Here is a 22,089-nt window from a genome sequence, read left to right as displayed (position 1 = left end):
CTATTTCCTTTTTTTTTTTCAGCTGGTCTCATTAGTTTCCAGTAACATCTTAGGTTTTTATTTATTTGCTGTGACTCTTAGTTTTTAAAAATAAATGAGAAAAATAGTTGCAGACTTTAGTGTTTATTTATGGCTATTAACTATTTCACAAGAATTGGGCTCTACACAATTACTTTTATCTCATTTTCCCCCCCTTCACATCCTGTATAGTAACACAGTTGGCTCGTGGGAATGGTCATTTGGAGATAAGTTTGGATGGACCTTGATTTTTAGTTTTGGCTTGGAGTTTATGATACCGTGTCTCAGTTCCCTTATGTTTCAGACAAAAACTTGAACTCCTAAAAACCAGTATGTCCTCCAAATGCAAGGCATAATTATTATCATAAGGGTATCAATTCATACTTTAATTAATACTGTAATCATAAACACACTTTCCTTTTCCCACTCGCTCTCCTTTGAATATGGCTCATACTCATTTTCTAGGAGACTAAGTTGCATGTAACATCTCATATCGTTGATGTCGAAATATTCTTCCCGTCCTTCTCTCTTTACACAGCTGTTGAGTGACTGATGGGGGGAGGGGAGCTCAGAGGGATGTGCGTGCCCACAGAAGAGACAGAATTCTATCTTCAACAGCCCCTTCCCATCAACCTGGGTCATCCAGGCTCGCACTGAGCTTATTACTAGTACTCAGGAAGTACTTGTCAGTTGGAACTTGACGCTATGCATACTGCATTTCCCATGCATAAGACACACCTTCTGAAAAATTGGGTTCTAAAAACTGGGTGTGCCTTATATAGTGGCTGTCGATTGTTTTAACTTGCATTTCCCGCTTTTTCGCACTTGTTGAGGAGTTGTATAAATTTTATGATAAATAAAACTTGAGTTCAATAACTTTATGCAATACTTTTTTTTTCTTTCAAATTTTGGGCCCCCAAATTAAGGTGCATCTTATACATGGGAGCATCTTATACATGGGGAAATATGGTAATTCTGCCATTTATTGCAGTGGTAAAAGGTAAGCAGTGTCTGTCAGTTGGTGGAATACTCTTATTTTCTAAGTTCTGGGTCCACCCTTGACTTCAAAGAGAGGAGCAACTTCAAAAAGCTTGTTTGAATCCATTCATTCATTTGTGCACAAGTAACATTTGGGGAGAATGTCAAGTGGGCGGAAGGGAATAAGCTAGGGTACTCTTCCGCTTCTTTTTCGCTTTGCTTGACACTAACCACCTGCGTGTTTACTGCATTTGCCTGGAAGGATGAAGTGAAAAGACTGGAAGCTGTCTAGGACCATGTCTGCCACATGGTAGCCGCATGCTATTTTATTTATTATGCTGTAATGGGATAAAATGAGAGGCTCTCACGCCTTTAGTTCTACATGACCCACCATTCTGTTTTCTTCTTCCCTCTTTTTTTTTCACTTCGAGAGGGATCCATGTGTGCTTCCCCCCGAAATCTGTAGAGTGAGTTCAATGCTGAGGTTCCCCATTTTCCTTTCATCTCTTCTGTGATTTAAGGCACCTCTGGAGAGGGACAGATGAGCTCCTACATCCACAGAAGACGACTTTTATCTTTATAGAGTGACCCGCAATTTGGTTACCAGTGCGATGAGAGATTAAGAAAATAGCACACTCTGATGACTGTCACTTCACAATCACTCAAATCAGAACTGGAATGCCACAAAAACAACTCCCTATTAGCCCAGAGAAGAAAAAAAAAAAAAGAAAAAGAAAGAAAGTAAAGGGGAAATTCAGATTAGTCACAAAGAAGTTCCCCCGCCTGCCTGCAAAGCAACAGTGTTAAAACTGAGAGAGTCCGCTCTGCTCTTTCAATTGTCTCTTATCTCTGGTCCCGGGACCTCGGTGGATTTTCTGATCGATACGCTTGGTTTTGTCTTCACCTCCTTCTCTGTAGAGGAGAGATCAGCTCTCCCTCACACTTTCCTTTGGCCTGGTTTTTATCTTCCCTGCATCCAGATTGGGACGATGGAAGGTGTCCAGCCGCTGGACGAGAATGCGGGAAACACACCAGGGCGGAGGTTGCCCACGAAGAAGCTGTTGCTGGTGGTCTCCGTGGCCCAGGGGCTGGGGCTGCTCCTGTGGCTCACCTACATCGGCCTGCACTTCAGTGCTTCTCAGGTGAGATGCCCCCGGGCACTGGGCTTCCACACCCCCTTGCTTGGCCCACCGCAGCTCCGAAAGCTGCAAAGGGTCACTTGGAAACAATCTGATAACCAAATTGTCTAGCTTTTTTTCTTTCTTTTCCCCTCAGTGATCGTAAAGTGTGGTTAAACACCCTCCTGTCTCTTTTTTCCTTCCCTTTTTTTTCAGTGGTGGCAGGGGGGGACACAGTGGAGGGAGGGCAGGGGTGCTGCTTCTGGAGTATTCTCTTTCCCTCTGCGATGCAGGGATCCTGTCTCCTTCTTAGGGCTGTCACTTTGAAGCTCTGAGCCCCTGGTCTACCTGGTTGACCCTTCCCACTGGCAAGAGTCTGCTCAGGGAATTCATATAAGAAGGAAATGAGATCAGTTCCACTTTGTTACTGTATTCACCAAAGCCATAGACATTCCCGTGTGTTTGCTTACTTACGATCTGTAAAGAATGCCAAAGGGATCAACATCAAGTTCTTCTAAATAGCTAACTTGTGTATTATAAAGGTAGAGGTATGTGTGTTCACGTGCATATATGCACGTGGCCATTTGCCCAACTTAATCCCATGTTGATTCTCACAGCCTTTTTCTACCAATCGCAATGCACCATACATCACTTCTTCTCCTTCCCACCTGGTCCAGTACTCTGTGAAGTACTCGCTCAATGAAGATAGTCTTTCCATCCTCCCTTCTTTTTCTTCTGGTCCCTTTTTAATTATTTTTTCTTACTTCCTTGTTCATACCTGCAAATGTTATTAGGTCTTTAAGGATGTTGTTGACTGCAGGAGACTACTGAATATAGAGGTATAGCCTGCCTGTGCTCCCTTGTTGGGGCTCGTCGGATCATTCTTGTTTACAAGGTGGATTGCTTTGGGCTAGAAAGGTCTGTCCCTGGTCATGCATTGGGTTAGAAAAGTCTGTCCCTGGTCATGCCTTGGGTTAGAAAAGTCTGTCCCTGGTCATGCTTTGGGCTAGAAACGTCTATCCCTCGTCATGCAGTGGGTTAGAAAGGTCTGTCCCTGGTAAAGATTACACAACAGGAACTTTTATTTTGGATGGACATGTTAGAGATTGGGTACCTCAGATGAGACCAGGATGTGACAAGCGGAGTCCGAGCCGATGCCCAGGCTTGCCTTCACCCCCGGAAATGGGGGTTTTCATGCAGAGAGGCTGGTGGGAGGGAGACTGTGATCACTGGACTGCAGGCAGGGTTCATATCCCCAAATCCCAGAAGCTAGCTGGTGTCACGCTCATGCCTGCAGACCAGTAAGCATAACATGCCACTCACCTCATCACGACACATCTGCAGAACCCTTTGGGTGCAATCAGAGTAGGCGACATGGGGAGAGAGTGCGGGGGTGTCACAATGTGTCCATGGCAGGATGCCGGAGACACAGACCGGAATCGGGCTCTTCCGAGAAGAAAACAAAGAGAGTAACCAAAAATAGAACAGCTGAGTACATGCACCAGGTCTGGGAGCCGTGAGAGTGCTTTAACAAACAGGCACTGTTAACAGATTTCCTTACGCTGTGGCGAGGAAAAGACCAGACAGATGGTCCCAGTCGGGGTTCCACCAGGGCTGTGAGCAGGAGAGAGCACAGGGCAAGTAGATGGCTAGCTGGCGGGACCAGCCGGACTCTCACTGACAAGGAGAGGGGTCCTTTCTGGCACGTCACCCAGTGGCTCTGTGACAGAGCCTGCAAGGAGAGCTGAGCACTAGTGTTCAGGGTGCTGAGACCCACTTTCCCCGATCCTGGCACAGAAATGAAAGCCATAGGTATGTTAGAGCTGTTAGCTCAAGGAACATGCTTTCTTGCGCTCTGGATACAGAATTTTGGGGGCACAGATATTTGAAATTCTTCAGGTGACACTTATTTATTTATTTTTTTATTTCTAGCTAGACTGTTTTAGCTAACCTAATTTCTTAGACCATTATTGGCAGCCCAGTGGGTCCTTCCATCTAATCTCATATACTTTATTGGGGGTGGGGCGGAGGGAAAAGGGCATCAACAGATCGTGTGTAATGCCTCCGGAACTTGATCTAATGGAGGTGGCAGTGTGAGTGTGTGAGTGTGTGTGTGAGAGAGAGAGAGAGATTGAGAAAGAGGGTGTAGGGTAACTGTTGAATAAGGGACACAGACTGGTTGCCTTTCTAAACTCATTGACAAAACTGTTTGGCGTTTTGGTGGAGGGGCGGGGAAGATGGTGACGCAGAACTCTGCTTTAATAAAATGGCATCGCGGTGACCTGGACAGAGCTCAGCCCCGCGTCACTTACCCAGCCAGGTGGGTCTTGTTGTTTGTTTGTTTTATAATGGGAAGAGAAAGATATTTGGAGAATAATCATAATTTTCCCTTATTAGCTTTAATTCTTGGCCTTGTAAAATAATTGCCGGCATTGGTGAAAATGCAGATATCTCTATTAAACTGGTTTGGCAGTCATTTTCCTGCACCGTTTGGTGCCATTAGGTTGACTTAATGTGAAAAGCAGAAGTCTTGTTTTTGGGATGTCAGAAGAGAAGACAGCCTTTCCCACTCATATAAGTCACTTCCTTCTTGGGGTTTTGATTTTTCCAGCTCAGTATCCTATGAGTGAGTATGTACTTTATACATATATTCATAGAATGATGCATATATTCACAGAATGATGCATATATTCATAGAATGGTATGAAGTTTTGAGAAAAGTAGAATGTAAATAAATGGATTTTTTTTGTCTAAGCTTATGAATTTCCTGGTTCTTCAGAAGGGACGGGAAAGAAATCACATTCGCCCATATATTTGTAATTTGTACTTATTTATATACTATGTACATTTCTAAACAACCTATTAGCAAAATCCCTTGGAGGAGGAAAGAAGCGGAGGTGAGGAAAATATCTATGGTACACGCTATAAAATTGAGTAAATATTCGGCCTCCAGGCTGGCCTGTCAACTTCAGCTGGGAACAATGGCAGAAAAGTAGGTCAGTTTACAAATGTACTTTGTGAACTTATAAATAAAATTTATTACATTTATAAATTTGTAAATTATCTCCATGTGTCTCAGAGCCCCTGAAGCCAGGCTTTCCCAATATTGACATCACCCTTATGATCTCAATTTCTAGATGTGAGAGCTTGTCGTGATAATTTTTCAGCAAATCTCAGACTTAAGCATTTACACTCTTACCACTTTTACCCCTGGGAAAAACAGAAGTAGAGGAACTTGGAAAGTGAGCAGATCAGTTCTGTGTCTGTGATGATCAGAATTAGGATTCAGTTTTGTTTTTTTTTCTGAAGCTGGAAATGGGGAGGCAGTCAGACAGACTTCCGCATGCACCTGACCGGGATCCACCCGGCACGCCCACCAGGGGGCGATGCTCTGCCCATCCGGGGCGTCGCTCTGTCGCGACCAGAGCAACTCTAGCGCCTGGGGCAGAGGCCACAGAGCCATCCTCAGCGCCGGGGCCATCTTTTGCTCCAATGGAGCCTCGGCTGCGGGAGGGGAAGAGAGAGACAGAGAGGAAGGAGAGGGGGAGGGGTGGAGAAGCAGATGGGCGCCTCTCCTGTGTGCCCTGGCCGGGAATCAAACCCAGGACTTCCGCATGCCAGGCCGTCGCTCTACCACTGAGCCAACTGGCCAGGGCTTTAAATTTTTTTAATTCATTTTAGAGAGGAGAGGGAGAGACAGAGAGAGAGAGAGAGAGAGAGAGAGAGAGAGAGAGAGGAGAGACAGAGAGAGAGAAGGCGGGGAGGAGCTGGAAGCATCAACTCCCACATGTGCCTTGACGAGGCAAGCCCAGGGTTTTGAACCGGCGACCTCAGCACTTCCAGGTCGATGCTTTATCCCACTGCGCCACCACAGGTCAGGCCAGGGTTCAGTTTCTTGACGAAGTTTCAGACTATAGCTTAGACTTTTCTTTGTATCATTTAGGGAGAAAAAGAAGATATTTTGTTGTTTTTTTGCCTGAAAAAATCTTGTCGCAGATTAGCTCAATTTAAAAGTGTCCACATGTAAACTAATGTGTTTTTTGTTTGTTTGATTTTAGATTATTATTATTATTATTTTTTACAGAGACAGAGAGAGAGGGACAGATAGAAGGACAGATAGGGACAGACAGACAGGAATGGAGAGAGATGAGAAGCATCAATCATTAGTTTTTCATTGCAACACCTTAGTTCATTGATTGCTTTCTCATATGTGCCTTGACCGTGGGTCTACAGCAGACCGAGCAACCCCTTGGGTCCAAGCTGGTGAACTTTGCTCAAACCAGATGAGCCCACGCTCAAGCTGACTACCTCGGGGTCTCAAACCTGGGTCCTCTGCATCCCAGTCTGACGCTCTATCCATTGCGCCACTGCCTGGTTAGGCAGAATATGTATATTTTTAATGAACAAGCATGCAAATAAATGATTTTCAATGCAATTGGACTTACATTTCACAAGCGATTCTATGGGAATTACAAAGAAATATCTGATGGATTAAACTAATTTGTCATTAAGTATTCTGAGGCTGTGAGAGGGAGGTACTAATAATAACAGAACCATTGGGTTTTTGAGCAGGCATTAAATATAGTCTGCTTCTAGATAGGAAAACAGAATCCCAGAGAAGGTAAGATCTGGGAGAGGAGTAATGCTTCAGCTGATATTAGAAGGCGTAGAAAGGGAAGGGGTACAGGGCTTTCTATATAGAATAGCTAGTTGTTCAGAATGATTGAAGTTCAGTGTTCTTAGGGAAAAAATGGTGGAAACCTGAAGGGGTTTTGTGACTCATGCTTGGGGATACACTTCCTTCCATTCTATGCAAAAGAATATACAGGAAAAATCACCCAAATTGTTGCTTCTCCAAATTTCGCTTCTCTTCTGTGGTCTACATCTTTCTATAGATAGAAAGTGAATCTGATCGCATGCAGCACTAGGGGGCGCCACAGTAAAACTAACCATGCTCAGATGGTTGCAGAGGAGAGCAAGCCTACTCTCTTTTCCCAGAGGAGCTAAGATAAGAAAGCTTTTCTGGGGAAGCCAAATGCTCACCCGGTGTAAGAGGATGAACGGCATGGGGGAGGCTCCCTTGTCCACTGTTTCCATAGTGATGGCATTCTTCAAATGAAAAATTATTTTGATATATGTACTGACCCAAGTACTCAAAATAGGACAGAAACATTTGTACTGGGATCATGCTAGAAAATGTCGTCTATGTCTGCATATGGAAAGAAGTAGCAATTACTTTTAATAGCAATTACTTCTGCGCCCTTCACTTGCAGAGAACCTGTACTTCCCACCCACTTCAGGGATGCTGCATCCATGGAAAAGAACATTCATCTTCTGGACTCTAGGCGAAAGGAGCCATGTCCCACGTTGTTGGGACTATTTAGTGAGTGAGAAGGCCGCTGAGTTACAAAAGGCTGCTTTGCACCGGGAGTCAGAGGTGAACTATATGATGGCGTTGGGATGAAATGAGTTCCCTGACATCCTACGGCTTGTGTATTTTGTTTTGTTTTTTGGTAGCCACCCAGGCTATTGTGTAGGTGGCTGTTGTAGCCACCCACACCTTTTTTAAATGAAGAAATTGAAACACTTCCTTATACAGAAATACAAAGCATCTTCCCCACGTTTTGAGGGAGTCGTTGAGGTGTAGAGAGGAGCACGCTGGACCAGAAACTAGAAGGCTCGGGTTCATTCCGGTGTTTAACGTGGTGACCTTGGTGAATTCCCCGAAATTCCCCAAGCCTCGGTTTAATCATTTTCAAAACTGGAATTTGGTTGTTGTGTGGAGCAAATGTGTTACAGAGCTTTAGAAATGCTGGGATGGTTATTATTCATGGACACATTTCCCTAAGTATATCACCTCTAAAATATTTACTTTCTGCGCGCACACGCGCGCGCGCGCGCGCACACACACACACACACACACACACACACACACACACACACACCATAACTCAAATTTCAGAAAGCATATCATAGTTAGGGTTAACCTTAACTTCATGGACTCTGGCTTCTTTACTGTAGTTTTTAGGATTAAAAAACCCCAAAACAACCCTTAGAATAATTCTAGCATTTTGGGATAGAGATTTCTCATCTAAGTACTACCCAGGCCTAATCCTGCTTAGCTTCTGAGATCAGACGAGGCCGGGCGCGTGCAGGGTGGTGTGGCCGCAGACGGGATATAGGTTTCTCACTAAGTAAGGACTCATGGCTGCATTAGGGAACAGAGAAAAAATGAAGGGAAGATTTTATCAGAGTACAGAGTGTTATTAGGTGCAATGTCTGGAAGTGGTTGACCAACCTAAAATTACCCACTTAAAACACATGGCCCCTTATTTTATGATGTATTTAAGGTTTATTTTTATAACTTAAATAAAAAAAAGTGTTTCACCTGACCAGGCAGTGGCGCAGTGGATAAAGCGTCGGACTGGGATGCCGAGGACCCAGGTTCGAGACCCCGAGGTCGCCAGGTTGAGCGCTTGCTCATCTAGTTTGAGCAAAAGCTCACCAGCTTGGACCCAAAGTCGCTGGCTCGAGCAAGGGGTTACTCGGTCTGCTGAAGGCAATCAATGAACAACTAAGGTGTCGGAACGAAAAACTGATGCTTGATGCTTCTCATCTCTCTGTTCCTGTCTGTCTGTCCCTATCTATCCCTCTTTCTGACTCTTTCTCTGTTAAAAAAAAAAAAAAAAGTGTTTCCATACTTAAAAAAACAACAACACAAGGCCCGTGGCCCTGGCTGTTCTCATCTCCCCCGGTTCTGACAGGTGTCATCCCGTTCTCCAACGAAGGAGCTGCCAGGCAGGGCCGAAAAGTCTCTTTAGAAGAAGGGAGGGGTCTGGTTCACAGTACTGGAAGCAAGGGGAATGTGACTGGTAGACAGTAACCCCCCCCCCGTGCCCCCCAAGCTCAGTTTTGCTTTCTGTGGTTTGAGTTACCCATGTTCAACTGTGCTCCAAAAATATTAGATGAAAAATCCCAGAGAGAACAATTCCTAAGTGTTCAGTGGCACGCCTTTCTGAGCAGGGCGATGGAACCTCCAGCTGACCGCTGGGGTGGGGGTCACCCCTTTGTCCTGCGTCGCCACCACTGTGGACACTCGGGCTCATTAGTCACTTAGTTCCCACCTCGGTCCTCAGACCTACGGTGGAGGTATTGCAGGTCTGGGGTTCAGGTCGCCCTTATTTTACTTAGTAATGGCCCCAAAGCACAAGAGTAGCCAGAGAGAAGCCAGACAGTGCTTCCTTTAAGTGGAAGGGTGTGTCTGATAGAAACATAGTATATCCTGCCTAGGGTTCGTCCTGTCTTCGGTTTCAAGTATTCACTGCGGGTCTTGGAATATATCCCCAACAAATAAAGGGGGGGGGCGACTGTAATTAATTAATTTCTTTTCAGCAGGACCTTTATTCTGAAATGCACCTTGGGTGGGTTATTAATTTGTATAAATTTTTCTAGCCTGGATAACATAACTACTATTTAAAAGCAAACTCTGACAGAAAAATGGAGAGACCCATACTTTTAAGTCTACCAATACTAATTTAATAATAGCTTCTGGATAGAAAATCTCCTTCCCAAAATGTTGCTTTGTATACATGGGAACTGAGTGTCCAGTGAGTTTAAGAAGATGTACCCTTAGGGCTGGGCGTCCCGGTGGGCGGCCAGGACATGAGCCTCGAGAACCGAGAACCGAGAACCGAGGAAACCATCCAACCAAGGTCAGGGGGAAGGGACTATTCACATTACAAAACAAGGTTAAGTAAGCATCCAAACAGTCAATAAGGAAGAGTATAAAATCCTTTGGGGGTTATAAAATAAGTTATAAAACAGAGTACAGTTCAGTAATGTAGAATGTTTTGGATCACGTGGGTGTGGAGTGCGTAACGCGTTCAGCTGCTGAGGTCCCTACGGCCTCCATCTGGCGCTGTACCTGGTACGGTGAGGACGAGGAGCTCAAAGCCCCTTTGTTGGAGGATAATTGAGGGGTATCACCCTGGTGTCACCTGTAGTACAGTCTCTCGTTTTGCAGATCTGTCCCCCATTTTGTCTTTACTTCTTCACCATGTCCTTAGAGAAAGATAAATACTTAGTGTGCAGTTTTACAATGAGGAAATTTGAGGCACTGCAGATGTGTCTAGGTTTTTATCAAAAGGTCAGGCAGGTTTAGGATTAAGCAAAACAAAACAAAACATAGATACAGCAACAGTATGGTGATTACAAGAGGGAAGGTGTGGGGGAGGTAGAGGACGGTAAAGGGGGCACATGGTGATGGAGGGAGACTTGGGGTGGGGAACACACAGTGCAATGTACAGATGATGTGTTCTAGAATTATATACCTGAAACCTGTAAAATTTTATTATAACCAATGTCATCCCTATAAATCCAACAGAAAAAAGGAAGGTCAGGCAGGGTTAGACCTGGTCTACATTCTAGTCCTGTCTCCTTCCATTCATTCCCCTTGGCCGTGACTTCATGAGTCTAAACTTCAAGAATTTTGGCTGGATGTTTTGTGTTTTTTTTAATTTTATTTATTCATTTTTAGAGAGGAGAGAGAGAGGGAGAGAGAGGAGAGAGAGACAGAGAGAGAGAAGGGGGGAGGAGCTGGAAGCCTCAACTCCCATTTGTGCCTTGACCAGGCAAGCCCAGGGTTTCGAACTGGCGACCTCAGCATTTCCAGGTCGACGCTTTATTCACTGCGCCACCACAGGTCAGGCCTTGGCTGGATGTTTTAAAATTTGTTTTCTTTTCTGATAGTAGTTGTAGTTGAAGAAAAGTTGAGGAAATGATTTATGACCTGGTATAGAGGGAAGAAATATTCTTTTTAAAAAGGGATTTAAATCTACTTACACAAATGTAGACAACATTATCCATGAAGCTTTAACAATCACATAAAATCTTCGGGTTTATTTTTATAAAGCAGAGCATAGCATGTGTGAGATGTTCATAGACAAGAAAGGGTAGACCTAGCTCATCATTCATTCTCTCTCTCTCTCTCTCTCTCTCTCTCTCTCACTCTCTCTCAACAGTAAGAGGATTAGACTATATAATTTCCCCAGAACTTTCTAGCCCTATCAGACTCTGATTCAGCCATCCACTTCCCTTGGCTAGTGTGATCTGCACAGTCTATACAAATACCTATTCCACCATGTATTCGTTTCCAAGAGCTGCCATAACCAACGACCAGAATCGGGTATCTTAAAGCAACAGATTTACTTTCCCAGAGGATAAAAGTTCAAAATCAAAGTGTGGGCAGGCCCCGCTCCCTCTGACGGCTCTCGGCAAGAATCCCCTCTTGTCTCTGGTTTCTGGTGGTTGCCAGCAATCCTCGGTGCTCCTCCACCTGTAGCCACAGCCCCCCAAGCTCTGCCCCACTTGCCACGGCCCATCTTCTCTGTGTGTGTATCCTCTCCACTTCTGCTAAGCACAGAAGCCATATTGGATTTAGGTCCTAACCACGTTAACTGATTACATCTGTAAAGACCCCCATTTCCAAATAAAGCCACATATGGAGCGTCCAGGTAGACATGGATTTGGGGACATGGATTTCAACTCAGTACAAACCATCGGTTCATTTGCTTACTCAGCCACAAAGGAGATGGTGGTGAGCGGGACGTGGCCCTCCTGGTGTCCCACCTGTGTTGAAGGGGGACGGTTACAGCAGCAGCAGTGCAGCGTGGGCTGCGTGCTGGTACCCGAGCCGAGCCCCGTGCTTCAGCAGGAATCTCACAGAAGGCTCTCCCAGCTTCTGCTTTCTGACCTTGCTTTGCTCTTGCGTCAGGCACTGTGTTTCTCCCTCGTGAATTCTCAGGAAGGCTTTAGTTATTATGTTATTGGCATCGTTGTCACCCCCACCATCCCACTGCTATTCTGGGGTGGTCTTTGCCAGCCACCAGTCTCAGCTCCCATCCGAGTGCAGGCTGAGGGTGATTGCGAGCTAGACTGCACAGAGGGCGCCGGAGAGCCCCTTGGTTGCTCACTGATGGCCGGGGCGGCGGGGGCGGGGGTCTGCGGCTCTGTTACAGCGGACGGGCTTCTGGTGCTCACAGGCCTTCTGTCCACTCAAGCCCTTGGCATTTCTCTTCTGACTGTTGTGATTTGCCTAATGTCTGCTATGGAAGGGTCCTTGAATACTGCTCATTCCGCATCTTACCTGAGGCTGGACATCAAGGTGAGGAGATCGGAAACTGGGGAAGAAGGGCTTGTCCCAGCCTGTGACCAGACCCGGGGGCCCCTCCTCTCCGCCATATGTCGGGCCTGTACTTCTGGGTTGCCCTCCCATGGCCTTAGCCTCTCCTTTTCACACAGCGAGTGAGAGGAGCAGTGAGTGACCCAAGGAGGAAGATACTGACTGTATTAGTTCTGCTACTCGAGGGTGGACGGGACAGTTTAAAAAACCTGGAGCAATGGATGGTTCTGGTTAGAGCCTGGGTCAGGTACTATGTGGCCATGGAGTCGGTCGCTAAGGTCCGGGCGCAGTCTAAGTCTAAGGGGCCACGTTCCCTACTCAGCAAACACTTCCCTACTGCCGCTGTGTTTGAGGCGGGGCAAGACTTATGACAATGCAGCGGGCGCATTGTCAACTGGACCCTTCCTGTTGCTTAGAAACTGAGCTGCTGCAGGGACGTTATGGTGGGGACTCACCCAGTCACCGAGGTGAGGAAGTGAGTTCTTAGAAATGTTTTGGCAGACGCTTCTGTCGGTGTGCTTTGAGGACTTCCCCCGTTCATGTGGAAAGGGAAACCCAGATGTGAGACAACCTTCCCCGTAGCGAGAGCCGGTTACGTTTGGTCAATCACATAGTTGTGGAGGTCTGCTCATATCACATGGCTGCTTTTGCTTCCTTTGGTTGTTCACCTGAATCCCTGAGATTCCTTGTAGGAATCTGGTCATTGCTAAGCCTCTGGGATGATGAAGCCACGGTTCTTGTTCTCTGAGTCAGAGAGGACAGGGTCGGTAACTAGAGGCCTCCCACGGGACAGCCGGCACTGAGGAATTCCGACAAGGGTGGAGGTGTTTGGGAGGTGGGGGGCTAGGTTAGGACATCGCAGGGACCGTGCATCTAGGAGACACTGATGGTGAGAGAGGGCTTGAAGTGAAAAGGTGCTGGCAGCCATGGCCAAGGGTGGGGAAGGAGAATGAGGTCTGGGATGACCATTAAAACGGCTTTGCTTTGTGTTCATTAAATCTCAATAGACCCCCTATTCAACAAAGGTTTCAAAACTACGCCTCTCCGTCTCTAAGAAAGGTCACTTCTGGGGTCAGGTTTCCTGAATATGGAAGGCTCCGTGGGCAAAGAAACAGCCTTTGCCCGTTCTTCCCAGCCCTCTTTGAGTGGGGCTCTGAGCTTCCCAGCCCAGAGCGAAGGCCCTTCCCTTGGTGAGGAGGTGCCTGTGCTGTCCACCTGAGGCCCAGGCCGGGGGAGGGCAGGGTCACCTCTCTGCAGGGGCCGGGGGAAGGCATGGTGAAGCGGGGAGTCCCCATCACAGGTCTGTTTCCTCACCGGGCTCCACTGACCCCCACCCTACCCCACTGCCACCTAAGATCTCGACACTGCGGCCGGCCGACCGGGTGTCAAGTGAGGAAGGGCAAGGCCCCCAGAGGGAAGGCAGGGCCCACGTCGCAGCTTCACACTGGCTGAGTCTCCTTCCCTCCTGCCCTGGACACCCCTCTCCAGCACACAGGTCGGTCGAGTGAGTACACAGTTGGTGGCCTCACGCCCTAGTAAGTCAGAATTAGAAACCATCTCCAAAGATGAGCACCTGAAATGGCACCACCCTTTCTGGGAACAGGGTACGGGCTGCTGGGTAAGTGCGGGACCTCAGATGTCCCCCATGTTCATTCTCGGCACAGAGCTCACGAAGCTGAGAGGCAGAGAGGGCCTCGTGCCACCTACTTTGTACTCACTGGCCCGTGTCAGGCCCTTTGCACCTAATCGGAGCCCGGCTGAAGGTCTGCCAAACTGCTGGACGGACCCCCTCGTGGCGCTGGCTAAGGAGAGTGTTTCTGGAGAACCTCTGTGGTATTTTGAGATATCTGAATATGTCGACAACATTCTAAAAACCAGTATTTTAATCTTTTTAAAAAACTTTTATTTAGAAGTTAAATTTAATGGCTGACACTGATCAACAAGAGTACACAGCTTTCAGGCGAACATCTCCAGAGCATCTGAACTGTTTGTGTTGTGTGCCCATCACCCAAAGTGAAATCATCTTCTGTCACCATATACTTGTCCCTCTCTACTCCCTTCCCTTCACCCCCTCCCCCTGGTAACCATTTCACTTTTATCTCTGTCCATAAGTCTCAGTTTTATATCTCACCTATGTGTGAAACCATACAGTTCTTAGCTTTTTCCGATTTACTTAGTATAATTTCACTTAGTATAATGTTCTCAAGGTCCATCAATGTTGTTGTAAATGGTAATCATTTCTTATGGCTGAGTAGTATTCCATGGTATATATTAGATGTACCACATCTTTATTGAGTCCTCTCTTGAGGGACACTTTGGTTGTTTCCACGTCTTGGCCACTGTGAATAATTCTGCAATGAACATGGGGCTGCATGTGTCTTCATGTACAATGTTGTTGAGTTTTGGGGGTAGACACCCAGTAGAGAGATAGCTGGGCCACATGGTAGTTCTATTCTTTTTTGAGGAACCACCATACTGCCTTCCATAATGACAATACCAGCTTACATTCCCACCAACAGTGAATGAGGGTTCCTTTTTGTCCACAACCTCTCCCAACACTTGTTATTACTCGTCATGATAACGGCCAATCTAACAGGTGTGAAGGGGTATCTCATTGTGGTTTTGATTTGCATTTCTGTAACAGCTAGTGAAGATAGTTATCTTCTCATTTGTCTGTGGCCATTTGTGTGTCTTCTTGGGAGAAGTGTCTGTTCAGGTCCTCTCCCCATTTTTTAATTGGATTGTTTGCTTGTTACTGAGCTTTTGAGTTCTTTATATATTTTGGATATTAACCCCTTATCAGAGCTGTTGTGTGTGAATATCATTTCCAATGTGTTGGCTGCTTTTTGTTGGTTTCTTTTGCTGAGCAGAGGCTCTTTGGTTTGATATAGTCCCCATTCATTTATTTTCACCTTTACTTCCCTTGCCTTTGGGGTCAAATTCATAAAATGTTCTCTACTATCAAAGGCCATGAGTTTAGTACCTGTGTTTTCCTCTGTATAATTTGTTTCAGTACTTATATTTAGGCCTTTGATCCATTTTGGCAATGCTCCACTAACAGTAAGCCTTACTTTCACAGGTATGAGAACAAACGCTCAAAAATGGCGTATGAGGTTTCCAAATTCACAAAATTAGAGAAGTCACAGTATGAACTGAGTCTGCCTCTCCAGCCTGCGCCCACTGTCCTGCCTCACTGGGCTCTATTCAAGGGCAGAGAGCACGGCCGAGAATAAGGCACAGAAAGGGCATGTGTGGCAATCAGGTTTGGCCAGAAGGCTGGAGCCGGGCGTGGAGGACCCTGAATGGGACCCTGCGGGGTGTTCCTGGGCAGTGGGGCAGTCAGCATGGGGTGAGCTGGTCTGGAGCGTGAGGGAAGCCACGGCAGGTCGGGCAGCAAGTGGAAGGGCCGTTTGTTTTTGTTCCCAACACGGCCGAGGAGCAATGGTGTGGGTGCTCGTGAGAGACTGCTGAGCACAGGCCCATCTCGACCATGGGGGCACCTTCCAGAGGAGGGACGGAAAGCCTCTGCCTGGAGCTCCAGGCGCTCTGCCCAGAGAGGAAGTCACGGGCGCCTTCCCTGCTGCCTCTCAGCAGCCGGACTCGGAGAACGTCCCCTGGGCCACCACCACCCTCACATCACCGGGGCACTTCTGAACTGTGGGAGATTTCTTCAAATTGCAGAAACCACTTGGAGATTTTGAAAAGTCAGTCAAGTGATCCGTCAGGAGGGCTTTTAGAGCAGAGGGCTTGACGTGAGTTTGGGGATGAGGAGGCCCCGTGGTGCCGTCTTTCATTGAAATTGGCTTAGGGTGGCCACTTCCGAAACCTGGGCTGTGGACGGTTACTGCTGAAAGGATGTCTTGATCTCCTAGTAGTTTTTGAAAGTGAGAACACGAATGTCTAGAGAAGAGAGGAGACTTGCCTAGGGTGACACCGTCCTGCCTCACTGGCATCAGGACCCAGGCTGCCGCCGGCTGGGCCCTGCACATGCCTGCGCTTCACAGGGTCCTTCTGACTTGGACAAGGTGGCCGTTCATGCTGGGACTGACCTGCTCGGAGAGCAGGGGGGCATCAGTGTACCCTGGGGATTATAGTGATGGGGCAGGGGTGGCATGCTTCCCAAGAGGCCTTCTTCCAAAGCATGGCACAAAGGGCAGCAGTGCAGCCCGAACACACAGTTCAGAGGGGAGACAGCCAAGGACTGCAGGTCAGCACCGCTCGGCCGTGCCCAGCGCGGTGCCCAGAGGGTTCGGGAGGTCTCTCCTTCCACCTCTGGGGCCTGTGCATCTCAGTGTGGGATTTCGACGGCAGTAGCGGAAGCCTCATCCGCGTGGGCAGTCGCCTGTGGAATCCACTAGATGCAGCCGCGTGCTCACCAGGAGTGGGAGGCGTGGACTCCACGCCCCAGGGCATGGAAACAAATTCCTCCGCACACCACCCATCAGGACATTGCGTCAAAGCCATCCTGCGGGGAGGGCTGTTGATCTTGGCAGCAGGAGCAAGAGTCAGTTTTGTTTTCTTTAAAGCTTTCCTTGTGTCGTAGGTGATGTAAGTAGATGGTATAGAATTAAAAAATATATATATAACAAAGTAAACTGAAAAGTGGGCGTTCCTCCCCTTCTTGGCTCCTTTCTTCAGAGGCAGCACGTGCCATTGGGATTCTGGGTAGCCTCTCAGACAGACTCGGTGCCCACGCAAGTGTCATTTTTACTTTTTAGTACATATGTAGTAATGCACTTTATCCGAGATCCTGCCTTCTGCTCCCCGCCCCCGCTTCAAATATTTTGGAGGTTGTGCCTGATTGAATGTCTCTGTCCTTTTCTCCGTCCAATCACTGTGGACACTTCCTCCACCAGGCCCCCTCTCTTCTTCCTCGCTCTTGGCTACTCTCTGGGTTCAAGTTCAGCCTATTAAAGAGAAGGGGAAACCAACATTAAAAAGCTATGTTCACATCTACTGAACTCGGAAGGATCCGACCCGTTTTTATTGCCTGTATGCCTCACAAGTAAGACATTCTTATGCCTTCTGTACAACCGGGAGGCTTCCAGCACTCACTCCCGCTGTGCTCCGGGAGCCTGTGGCCAGGGTGGATTGATCGGCCATGGCCTTCTTCATGAGGGGAGGGGATGGATCTGTGCAACTGAATAGGTTTCTTGACAAGATGACTAGTAACTGCTCTTATTTAATTTTTTTTTTTTTTTTTTTTTTTTTTTTTGTATTTTTTCTGAAGCTGGAAACGGGGAGAGACAGTCAGACAGTCTCCCGCATGCGCCCGACCGGGATCCACCGACACGCCCACCAGGGGCAATGCTCTGCCCACCAGGGGGCAATGCTCTGCCCCTCCGGGGCGTCGCTCTGCCGCGACCAGAGCCACTCTAGCGCCTGGGGCAGAGGCCAAGGAGCCATCCCCAGCGCTCGGGCCATCTTTGCTCCAATGGAGCCTCGGCTGAGGAAGGGGAAGAGAGAGACAGAGAGGAAGGAGGGGGGGGGTGGAGAAGCAAATGGGCGCTTCTCCTATGTGCCCTGGCCAGGGATCGAACCCGGGTCCCCCGCACACCAGGCCAACGCTCTACCGCTGAGCCAACCGGCCAGGGCCAACTGCTCTTATTTAAAATGGAAAATTGCAGCCTGACCAGGCAGTGGTACAGTGGATAGAGCGTCGGACTGGGATGCGGAAGGACACAGGTTTGAGACCCTGAGGTCGCCAGCTTGAGCTCGGGCTCATCTGGCTTGAAGAAAAAATAAAGCTCACCAGCTTGGACCCAAGGTTGCTGGCTCGAGCAAGGGGTTACTCGGTCTGCTGAAGGCCCATCGTCAAGGCACATATGAGAAAGCAATCAATGAACAACTAAAGTGTCGCAATGAAAAACTAATGATTGATGCTTCTCATCTCTCCCCGTTCCTGTCTGTCTGTCCCTGTCTATCCCTCTCTCTGACTCTATCTCTGTCCCTATAAAAAATAAAATAAAATGGACAATTGTGACACAGGGAGGCTAAGCAATATACCCTAAGGGAGTTTGGGGGGGGGGACGAGCACAGATCAGAGGCCAGCCAGCACGGAAGAGCAGAACGCGCCTAACTTATCTTAAGAGATGTCACAGAAAAGCCAGGGGCAGGTCGGCAGCCTGGCTCTAATCTTCATGGGAAAAGCCAAGCCTTGGGAGGCTGCTCCCTCTCTGGGCTCCTGCATTTGTTTCACAGACTGTGATTTGTCCTTCCCATTCATTCACTGTTTCATTTTCCTAAAAATACATCCTTTTGCCTCCACAGGAGCCACCTCAGCACCCTCAAATTCAAAGCATCAGAGCACAGTTTACCAGTAAGTACGGTCAAAAGGTTAATCATTTAAGAAGACTCTTCTTGCCGGTCTTTTAATTTCTTCCAGAACACAAAATCTCACCCATTCTTAGGGACTCACTGAATCTGGGTTTGCTGGACCCTGCATGCTGTCTTTAGTGTGGGCACGAGGAAGGTGTGTATACAGGAGAAAGGGGGGACACTGGTTACCGAGTCTGTGCTTGTCACTGTAGGGATTCCTTTAGATGCCTCACTGACCCTTCCAGGAACCCTCTGAGTAGGAATTAAGTCTTATTTTGTAGGTTAGGAAATGAAGGCTTTACTTCTTACAAGCCGCTCTGTGAGACACATTGTTTCGCATTAATCCTAGTACAGGGCAAGATTTGACTTGAATGAGAGTCGGGGGCAGGGGGCGATGTGAAGGCAAGGGGCTGCCTCCCCAGGATGGCGTGCTGAGACCCAGGACTGCCACGAGGACACCCACCAGTAGTTTTTCAAGACTGTTCATTTGTTTCTCAAGTTCTCCCGAGCCTGAGAGAAGTATGGTCTTTATTTTTCAGTTCAAAGACGTCCCCTGGGCCTGGTACAAAGCAAGAATTACTGAATTGAGCCCAGCAGAGGGGACCTGCTCCCTGTTAGCAAGGGCCATGGGCTGGAGGCGGGAGTCTAGGCTGTGGCTGCTTGGCCACCCTGGGGCTGATTGAAAAGAAATGTACGCTTTGTGGCTTACACGTGCAATGCCTTCACACAAGGGTACCTGAGCCATCCTGCTAGGTCCTCCTCTTCCTCCTTTTCCTTCTCTCGGGGAAGCGACTCTTCCCAAGGCACGTTCCAGGGAAGAGCAGCAACACAGAGGCGGGCCCGTGTTCTGGAGTTCTACCTGCTCCTTACTGAGCCGAGCCTGAGCCCACGGACGTGCTGTGCCCGGTGCCTGTAAGCTGTAGTGGCTGCTGGCAAAGACCAGCAGTGAGTGCAGCTGGGAAGGCCAGGGCCCGGGGCGTGTGGAAAGCCTGCCCGTCACGGTCAGACGGGGAGAACAGGGAAGAGCTCAAAGCCATAGCTCTGGTGGAGCTGGTGCGCGGGACGTGGCAAGTGGGACTCCCAGGGCTCTCCATGCTCCCCAGGCCACTGAGCACGAGAGGAAGCCCTGGAGGTGCCCCCTGTCCTGGAAACCAGGGGGCCTTCCAGGCTCTGTTTCCTGCCCCAGACCGCCAGTGGCTTTCACCTCTCAGCTTTTGACTCCCTGTCCGTCAGGAACTCTCTCGGGTACTAGTACCACCTGCCTCTTGTCCAGCCCACAGGGAAAGCAGGTTCCAACCCCACATGGAAACACAACTCCACTTCCTCTCCTCCTTCTCAAAATCTCTCCCTGTCTGTGTCTAGATGTATGGGGAGCTTGCTGCCCAAAGCTGTGCTAAGGAATCATTTTTTTTCTTCTTGTCCTCCCTCCTTAGAGTGTGACAAAGACAAAGGTTTCATCCTCACGCCCACAAGCAAGGAGGAGACCATGGAGGTGCAGGACAACTCGATCCCCATCAAGTGTGATGGGTTTTATCTCATCTCCCTGAAGGGCTACTTCTCCCAGGAGCTCAACCTCAGCCTTCATTACCGGAAGGGCCGGGAGCCTCTCTTCTCCCTGAGCAAGGTCAAGGTCGTCAACTCCATCGCCGTGGCCTATCTGGGTTACAAGGACAAAGTCTACTTGAATGTGACCACTCACAACACCTCCTGTGAAGACATCCAGGTGAATGGTGGGGAGTTAATCCTCATTCATCAAAATCCGGGCGCGTACTGTGTCGAATGAGGACCCGGCGGCCACGTCTCGGCCAAGCACCCAGCATGACTGTTGCGCTGGGGGTGGACAGGACACCGAGTCTTCCTTGGGAGCGGAGGGGCTGTCCCAGCTCAGCCCCCATCTATGGCCACACAGGACGTGACCAGAAGATGATTCCCTCGTCCCTACTCAGGGATATTTAAGACTTATTCTACATATCATTTAACTTTATTTATCCTCCTGTCTCCCAGCCATCATTCCCCCATGACTGCCTCAAGCCTCTCCTCCACTGAAGGGGGAGGAAACAGGTGCATCTTTCTCCAGACACCATTTCTATTGGTCAGGAAACTGTCACAATGAGCTCCCTTTACTGAAGAACACACTGGGCTGCCATTAGCTGGAAATCTTTCACCGGGCATTGTTAAAACGGAGAGGACCACGGAGAGGGGCAGACTCCACCGAAGGTGGTGTGGCTCTCCCCCAACAGCCCACGCTGTCTCGCCAAGGCAGAACTGGCTGCAGTTTGCATGTTGCCTACACGCCTCTCGTTTGGGAAAGTTCCGAAGGAAAACCGGCTTGGGAACAGCGGTCCGGCCTGGCTGACGCTGGACGACTCAGGGTTACTCTGTGCTTGTTTCTTGACCCCTCTGCTTTCCCAGCCTCCTGAGGCTCCCCTCGGACATCCCCCCTCCAGCACCACCCTGGGGCCGCGGCGCTGCCACGTAAGGAACACGGGGAGGTTTTCCTAAATTGGGCAGGTGAGAGGGTTGTCTTCAGCGCACGGGAGAGCCCGGAGGCCGGAGCTCTGGGGGTAGGTCAGAGAGGACTTCACCAGTTGGGAGGAGAGCACAGTCTTAGCCGTTCTTAGGCAGAGACACGGCTGCGCCCTCCCACGGATGCTGACGCACGCTCAGCCCACGCCTCGTGCACGCACACCACACTGCTAGTTTCAAAACTGAAACAGTTCTAGTATCAGAGGCAACCTGATGTCAAACACACTGAGAACCTATTATAGCTTATGAAAAAACTACCATCTCTATCCAGAAACACCCGAATATTACATATGACCTCACAGCGACAGTTGAGACTAGGAGGCCCCATAATTGGCCAACACCATGGCTGTCGAGGGAATGAGTCCCCTGATGTTTAGTTGAAATGCTCCTCTTACTATATCAGACTTGTGATTTTTCATGTGTTTAATTTCTAGATAATGTCTATGTTCGCAGGTTTTTGCTAACATTGGTTATAAGGGTAGCCAGTGTTCCCCTGCTGTTTCAAATAGAGTACACAAAAGCCCCTAGGCCTCCCCTGGGGGGCGGTCCTGGGCCACCACAGTAACTGTGCTGCGACGCCCCAGAACCCCCAGACAGGCGGACAGCAGCTGGTCCCTGCACTAGAGGGCCTCAATCACATTAGGATGTTTTTTTTGTTTTTTCTGTCTAACATAGTTTTGCATCTCCTCTTAAGTGCCTATCCAATTACAATCATACCCTCCTATTTTAATCTGTGTGGAGACATACACACGTGCTAAATAAAAAGATCCATGAGAGAAATTGTGCATAAGGTCAGTGTAACCAAGCTCTTGGTGGTGGGCTTGGCAACACATCGCCATGCTTGTAACCACGGGTCAGCACGTACGAGGGCCTGCTGGGGCCAGGCACTGGGCTGAATGCTTCCACAAACTGTTCTGAGCAAGGTATTCTGTAAATCTATCTCAACAACTC

At 48.5% G+C, this 22,089-nt stretch overlaps 1 protein-coding gene and 1 long non-coding RNA gene across 2 annotated transcripts in view; one reads left to right on the top strand and one right to left on the bottom strand.

Annotated features, from left to right (window-relative positions):
* The first annotated feature begins 1,985 nt into the window (after positions 1 to 1,985).
* Positions 1,986 to 21,422, top strand: TNFSF4 (TNF superfamily member 4). The gene is made up of 3 exons (XM_066371544.1): positions 1,986 to 2,138; positions 18,565 to 18,613; positions 20,046 to 21,422. The coding sequence occupies exons 1-3, from the start codon at positions 1,986 to 1,988 to the stop codon at positions 20,393 to 20,395; spliced, it is 552 nt and encodes a 183-aa protein (XP_066227641.1). The 3' UTR covers positions 20,396 to 21,422.
* The window catches only part of LOC136395953 (uncharacterized), a 310,905-nt gene continuing 303,063 nt past the window's right edge, over positions 14,248 to 22,089 (bottom strand). The window contains exon 4 of the long non-coding RNA XR_010749412.1: positions 14,248 to 17,201. This is a non-coding gene — a long non-coding RNA (uncharacterized lncRNA). The remainder of the gene's footprint in view (positions 17,202 to 22,089) is intronic.

The sequence above is a fragment of the Saccopteryx leptura genome, chromosome 2 (assembly GCF_036850995.1).
Source record: "Saccopteryx leptura isolate mSacLep1 chromosome 2, mSacLep1_pri_phased_curated, whole genome shotgun sequence".
NCBI classification, from domain to species: Eukaryota; Metazoa; Chordata; class Mammalia; order Chiroptera; family Emballonuridae; genus Saccopteryx; species Saccopteryx leptura.
This window is presented reverse-complemented; position numbering and strand designations above follow the sequence as displayed.

What these genes read in the sequence shown, in the direction of transcription:
- TNFSF4 (XM_066371544.1), top strand. Translation starts at nt 1,986, where the DNA reads ATGGAAGGTGTCCAGCCGCTGGACGAGAATGCGGGAAACACACCAGGG. An exon ending in TGCACTTCAGTGCTTCTCAG is followed by an intron (nt 2,139 to 18,564) that starts GTGAGATGCCCC and finishes TTGCCTCCACAG; the next exon opens with GAGCCACCTCAGCACCCTCA. An exon ending in CATCAGAGCACAGTTTACCA is followed by an intron (nt 18,614 to 20,045) that starts GTAAGTACGGTC and finishes CTCCCTCCTTAG; the next exon opens with AGTGTGACAAAGACAAAGGT.